The 7,173-nt window shown below is 38.6% G+C and overlaps 1 protein-coding gene across 1 annotated transcript; it reads left to right on the forward strand.

Moving 5' to 3' along the window:
• Window positions 1-4,012: 4,012 nt before the first annotated feature.
• LOC107750105 (apolipoprotein A-I-1-like) lies at window positions 4,013-6,789 on the forward strand. The gene is made up of 4 exons (XM_016565371.1): window positions 4,013-4,071; window positions 4,647-4,693; window positions 5,141-5,285; window positions 6,046-6,789. Exons 2-4 carry the CDS (start codon window positions 4,651-4,653, stop codon window positions 6,626-6,628), a joined length of 771 nt encoding a protein of 256 aa, XP_016420857.1. The 5' UTR covers window positions 4,013-4,071; window positions 4,647-4,650; the 3' UTR covers window positions 6,629-6,789.
• Window positions 6,790-7,173: the final 384 nt, after the last annotated feature.

The raw sequence follows: 7,173 nt of genomic DNA on the forward strand, positions 1-7,173 counted from the left end.
CTCCAGTCTTCAGTGTCACATGATCCTTCAGAAATAAAAATATAATTTTTGAATAAATAAATGCAGCCTTTATGAACATAAGAAACTTATTTAAAAACATGAAAAATCTTACTGATCCCAAACTTTTGAACAGCAGTGTATATTACATTAGTTAAACTAATAATGAATAGTAACAATATTTTAAGATTAGTCATATCAATCTCAGCACTTACAAATTTTTTGCAATTAAGTTTTATTTGTTAACATTAAAATAATGCACTGCGAACAAACATTAACAAACAATGAACAATTCTATTATAATTATATTTTTACTAACGAAAGTTTAATAAATACTTTAGAAAATATATGGCTGATTATTAGTTCATGTTAGCTAATGCATTTACTTTTTAATGTTAACAAATGGTACCATTTTACATTACTGGCCCCCCGACTGAGCCTGGTTTCTCGCAAGGTTTTTTCTCCATTCTGTCACCGATGGAGTTTTGGTTCCTTGCCGCTGTCGCCTCTGGCTTGCTTAGTTGGGGACACTTCATTTCCAGCGATATTGTTGACTTGATTGCAAATGATTGCAAAGATACTATTTAAACTGAACTTAGCTGGATGATGACATCACTGAATTCAATGATGAACTGCCTTTAACTGAAAAATTAGTGTTTACTATTGTCATTTTTGCATTATTGACACATTATTTTCCTAATTAATGCTGTTCAGTTGCTTTGACACAATCTGTATTGTTAAAAGCGCTATATAAATAAAGGTGACTTGACTTGACTTTATTGTAACATATATCATAAAATTGTTATATTAGTGCTACCAGTATTACAACATCAATACAATTCGTAACATTTGAACTTTGAATTAAGTGCAATATTGGTGCAAATTTGGTGCATTAGGTGCATACAGGAAGTAAACTGCTCTGGTCATGTGATCATTTGCACTAACCAAGTGAAACTTAAACATATTTAATAGAGACACTTTAATTTAAAACAAAGGAACAAAGGAAATGGTGTCTGATTTCCGACGGAGGACAAATGCTGCTTTGCCATTGACTATTAATGCTCAGGACATTGAAAATGATCAAAGTTTTACGTTTTAAGTTTCTTTAAGTTTAAAACTTTTTTTTAAGTTTCTTTAAGTTTAAATTTTTTTTAAGTTTCTTTAAGTTTTAAGTTTCTCAGGACTGCCATCTCTGCAACGTTAAAGTGGGACGACAACCTAAGAGGCATTATTTAAAAATCCCATCAAAGGCTTTTTTCTTAAAACAGCTTAAAAAGTTTGGCGTATCTAAAGTTTGGCATGTTGAGTTTTTATGGATCTGTCATTGAAAGCGTGCTGATGTGGTTTGGTAGCTCCACAGCTCAGCTTAGTAACATAACTCAGGCTGCTTAGAAAATTATTGGTTGTAATCTTCCCACTATTGATGAGATCTATGTCTCACGTTTGCAGAAAAAAAGGTTTAACAATCCTGAAAGACCCCTTACATCCAGCCAGACACCTCTTTACGTCTCTTCCTTCAGGCAGAGCAATTAAAACCAAGTCTACACGTTTTCTGAACAGCATTTTTTGTAGGATTGTGCAAGCTCTTAATTCCTCTCGTATCTATGCATCTGCATTTCACTCCTTATGATTGATAGGACATATATGTATAGTTGTATTTATGTATGTATTTTAATGTATGTTATTATTGTTGATGAGCTCACCAAGCAAATTCCAAACAACTAGGGTGTTTGGCAATAAATAAATAAATAAATTTTACCATATTTCCAGGAAATGCAGTAAAACATTTTTAGAACTGTATAAATGTAAACCTTCTTTATTGTCACTATTGTGACTGGTGGGATTAAATGGGTCAAGCAATTAAATATTTTGTTTCTAGAGTTATGAAGGCAAATATAACCATTTAAAACATTTGATTGTTTGTGAATTTTTCAAAGCATCTGGAGACTCCTAGAGATTCTCCAATGATAATAATGACAGTAAACACATTTTAACTAACAAACCTGGCTGTAAAAACAATGTTGACACTATGTTTAACTGTTTAACTCATTTCATCTGTTGATGCATCACTACAGTATTGTGAGTTTCTTGTCCTCCGAGTAACTCGGTATTCTTCTTCTTTATGTTGATAATCTACAGGAACAGATGAAGAAGAAAAACTTGAATGCTTCAAACTGTGTAATTTAGCACTACTGGGGCTGTTTTTTTCTTCACTGAATTAATTACACATTATTTTTTGTCACTTTGGATAAAAGCTATTGCTGAATGAATACATGAATGTCTGTTGGCCATTTTACAGCCATTATTTTGATGCAGTTGAATTTGAAACAGACTGTTTCTGAATCATTTCATTTCCAGAGAGCCAGTTTCTGCTTGAACAGTGAGTGTTTTGTGCTGACTCTTGACCCGTGGAGCGCTGGCAGGCTCCTGCGGTGCTCATACAGACAGTGTGTGCTAGGAACGATTACGACACTCTCCTCGCAGACCCAATGCCCCGCAGCTCTTATCAGAGAGGACGTTCAGATAAGTCCTGGCCCTTACAAGGAAAAGCCTGAAATGCTACTGACATCGATTTTTTCCTGAACAAATTACACTCTGTGTTTGCTTAATTCGTTTACTTAAACTCCTACTCAGATGAGCTGATATGCATCATGAACCCGTTTGGAATTTTTTTTTCCTGATTTTACATTGTATCTCTAAAAAACAAGACAAAGGCAAACAGATGGCATGTGACTGATTAATCTTTTGAAGCCCATGTTAATGATCTGACTCTCTCCCCCGTCTGAGCGAGTCGCCCTTTGGCTCCGGCCGCGATTGGTCTCCAGAGAATCTCCACATGAGGTCAAATCGCTCATGGGTGTGTGTGTGTGTGTGTGTGTGTTACACACTGGAGCTCTGACGATGCATTGCTTTATATTAGTAAAAACATATGAAACCAAAATGCACCCTAAATCTAAGATGCAACATTTTAAGATAAGTCATTTAGTAATTTATTTTTAAACGAATTGTGATTCTCTGGAAACAGTGACCTGTTTTATTCAAATAATATTTTCCCACCTCAGACTAAACGTACAAAAGCTGTAACTACACGTGCTCCTAACATTTAGATTAGTAGTAAAAAAGGAAAGTTTGTTTTCCAAACATGTTTGTGCCAATCCTGTTGCATTCAACATGTTCTGTGGTTGAATGTTATGGGGTCAAAGGTCAGGGCAAAAACAGATCATTAGGCTACGCTAAATGTCATTATTTACGTTCTTGTATGCTGTTCCAAGAACAATACGATTAAATCATGTAACAAAGTTCAGTATCCTGTTAATCCCATCAGCTCTTCATGAGTAGCACACAGATGCTGCTGCTGCTTCCACAGAAAGTCCAGGTTACATGTTGAGAAAGTGTAGCTTGAGAATTGAAAATAATTGAATTAAAAAAATTCATTGAAAATAATTTTGGAAAATAACTTCTGTGTTCAGAATGATCAAAGTCTCAATGTTTTAGCTGCTAAATGTGCTATAACAGCACAAGCTCACTATATATATATATATACATATAATAAGTAGTAATATATGTAAAAGTACTAATGGTAAGAATACACTGTAAAATGTTTTGTCAGGTCAACTAAAAATTTGCCTCAAATGACAAAATCTAATTGAAATGGATGCATCCAAGTCAAAAAATATTATTTAATATGACTGAATTAATCAGTGTATGTAATGTCAACAAAAGTCATATTTAAGGGTGAGATTTGATAGCAATAACTCATTAAGCTGTTAACTCTACATTGTTCACTTGTGAATCAAAACTGCTTCAGAAGTAACTGATATAAAGATGCAGCACATGTTAAATGAGGATGTGAATGATATTTTTCCTGAACCTGTATATCTGTGAGGTTTACTTATAGATGTGGACTAGCATGAGTGCATGTGCTGACCTCCCCCGTCCCCTCGATAGGGAACCTTTGAACCCTGCATTGAGGGGTTGAGGTTTGGGCCCCCTCCCTCCCTCCAGCTCGGCCCTATAAAAGAGCCGTCTCTGGCCCTGCTCTTCAGTCTCTTCCCAGACCAGCTGCATCAACAGGTAAGCAGCCCAGCCGCAGACCTTACAGCAGAGTTTCATCTGGAAACACCTGCGGCGTTTCGGAGAGTTGTGGAACGCTAGCAGAAAAATTAGTTTGTATTGAATTATACATGTAAACTGCAATCTGTTTTCAGGGTTTTGGTAGTTCACTTTTGTTGTTAAAAGTACCAAAAGTAATAATTTTGTTTTGGAGATTAATAATGAGACCTCATTGATGAAATACGATCAGTTATTGTAGACGTGTAACCCCTTGATGGCATCTGGCCACCGTTCTGCTCCTCGGATGCCTGAAAGGAGCAGCAGGTTAGACTGAAGCTCTCCAGGTCCACAACAGTGTGACCAGGTTAATCCAGGGATTTCAGATCAGAGCTCATCTGCTTGTGAAGCCTTTGTAACTCTGTCTAATCTGGGATAAATGAGAGTCTAGTCTGATCGGCTGACATACGCTGTAGAGTAAATCTCGAGGAATCGTGCTGCAGCCCCAGTGTCAGCTTCCCTTTGGTTAGAAATCTAAAACCTGTGTATTCATTGTGATTAACAACATCTGATGTGTTTGTTTGATCTTTTTGGCCCAGATCCATGATGAGGTTCGTAGTCCTCGCCCTCGCTGTTTTGCTGGCAGGTATATAAACCCACTAATACTCTCAACAGCATTGTTGTCTTGTTTTCCAGTTTAAAATGTATACCAAGATACATGTTATTAAAATTTCATGCGATATCAAGACTTTTCAAAGAATACATGTATATATCTTGTTTCTAAACCTTTTAGTTTTATTCTGGTTTTAAGAGGTTCTGTCTACTTTATGTAAGAAATAAACTCCATTAAAGAAATATTTTCGGTAAAAAGTCTTTAATATCTCACACAATTTAGCTTTTCATTTAAAATATTCAGAAGAATGTCTAGAAATTTTGACTGAAAAAACTGTAAAGATGCAGTAAATATATTTCAGAAACGTTATTGTATTGAGTTAACTGTATTCAGATGAAACTGTAGTTCAAATCTAGCCAGACTGAATGCATCAAGCTTGGCCCTTGTTCCAGCGTCTGAATCTGTGTGTGCTTTGCTCAGGCTGCCAGGCCCGATTCCTGCGGGACGAACCGCCGTCGCAGCTGGAGCACGTGAAGTCTGGGCTCCAGGTTTACGCTGATCAGCTGAAGCAGGCGGCGCACCAGGCCCTCACTCACCTCAATGACACCGAGTTCAAAGACTACAAGTAAGAACGCACATATAGGTCCAGATGTAGGGGCTCCTCAAAAGCTGAATGGCTTCACTATGAAGGGTCTATTTTGATGTTTTGAGTTTAAAGGGATAGTTCACCCAAAAATGAAATTCTGTCATTAATTACTCACCCTCATGTCGTTCCAAACCCGTGAGACCTTCGTTCATCTTCAGAACACAAGTTAAGATATTTTTGATGAAATCCGAGAGCTCTCTGACCCTCCATTAACAGCAACACAACTGCAATACTCCCAGGTCCAGAAACATAGCAAGGACATCTGTAAAACAGTCCGTTTGACAACAGTGACTCAACTTCAATTTTGCAAAGCTACGAGAATACTTTTTGTGCGCAAAGAAAACAAAAATAACAACTTTATTCAACAATTCTTCTCCCCGAGTTACTGTCTTCCGCATTTTGGAGAGTATCATGACGCATACGCACGCTTTACCACTGTTGAGCCACTGATGTCACATGGACAGTTTTATTGATGTCCTTGCTACGTTTCTGGACCCGGGAGCATTGCAGTTGTGTTGCTGTTAATGGAGGGTCAGAGAGCTCTCGGATTTCATCAAAAATATCTTAACTTGTGTTCTGAAGATGAACGAAGGTCTTACGGGTTTGAAACGACATGAGGGTGAGTAATTACTGACAGAATTTTCATTTTGGGGTGAACTAACCGTTTAAGTAATTCTCATCTTACATTTTCACATCAACTATTCCAGCGACAGCTAACCTAAATCCTCGTCCTGTTTAGGGAATTCCTGGGCCAGTCTGTGGACAACCTCCACGGCTACTTTCAGGACGGTTTCAAAACCATCAGCCCATACGGCACCCAGATGCTGGACGCCACCAAAGACAAGCGCGAGAAGCTGATCAAAGATGTGGAGGAGCTCCGCAAGAAGATCGAGCCCATGCGCAAGGAGCTGAGGCAGGTGCTGGAGAAGCACTTCCAGGAGTACAGTGACGAGCTGAAGCCTTTCCTCGAGGAGTACTTGGCCAAGCAGCGCCAGCACATGGAGGAGATGAGGACCAAGCTGGAGCCTGTGGTCAAGAGCTTGAAGGAGAAGATCGGAACCAACTGGGAGGAGACCAAGTCCAAGCTGGTGCCCATCGTGGAGGCTGTGCGCGAGAAGGTGACGGAGCATCTGCAGGACCTGAAGAACCTGCTGGAGCCCTACATGCAGGATTACAGGGAGCAGATGGAGAAGAGAGCGCTGGACTTCCGCCAGAGCGTGAGTTCTGGAGAACTGAGGAAAAAGATGGACGAGTTGCGCACGCAGGTGACGCCTCACTTCGAGGCTATTATTGCAGCCGTCCAAAAGGTTATGAACAAGTAGTAAACCAACCCTTTTTTGCACCTTCCCTTCACCTCGCCACCAGCGCCGAGTACCAACACCTCGAGCCGTCGACGTCTGGAAGGCTTTTCTCCGAGCGTAACTGACCTTCGCTGAAGCACACATACTCACACATGCTGACAATACACTCACATGCACTTTTGACAAATTCCCACAACTACAGGACTCGCATTGGCTCTAATGGGCAAACACAGCTACGAATTAAAGAACACTGAAACCTGTTCATTCAAAAATGCCTAGCAAAAATCCTTTGTTAAGCTGCTTTTTGTTAAACACTGCTTTTCAATGTTCAACTAAATAGAATAATAAAAAAATTATTAAAAAAAGCTTTCATACTATTTCTTCAATGTAGAAATGTGTCTTATTTTTAAGAGATGTTGGTCACACTTTATTTTATGGTCCAATTCCCGCTATTAACAAACCATTAACTACGACTTTTGCCTCAATAAACTCCTAATTTGCTGCTTATTAATAGTTAGTAAGGGTAGTTGTTAAGTTTAGGTATTGGGTAGGATTAGAGATGTAGA

This window comes from Sinocyclocheilus rhinocerous, unplaced genomic scaffold (genome assembly GCF_001515625.1).
Source record: "Sinocyclocheilus rhinocerous isolate Xijiao unplaced genomic scaffold, SAMN03320098_v1.1 scaffold722, whole genome shotgun sequence".
Taxonomy (NCBI): domain Eukaryota; kingdom Metazoa; phylum Chordata; class Actinopteri; order Cypriniformes; family Cyprinidae; genus Sinocyclocheilus; species Sinocyclocheilus rhinocerous.

Excerpts from the sequence above, each read along its gene's own strand:
- LOC107750105 (XM_016565371.1), top strand. The coding sequence starts at position 4,651 with ATGATGAGGTTCGTAGTCCTCGCCCTCGCTGTTTTGCTGGCAG. Across the intron at positions 4,694-5,140 it reads CCTCGCTGTTTTGCTGGCAG|GCTGCCAGGCCCGATTCCTG; the intron begins GTATATAAACCC and ends TGCTTTGCTCAG. Across the intron at positions 5,286-6,045 it reads ACCGAGTTCAAAGACTACAA|GGAATTCCTGGGCCAGTCTG; the intron begins GTAAGAACGCAC and ends CGTCCTGTTTAG.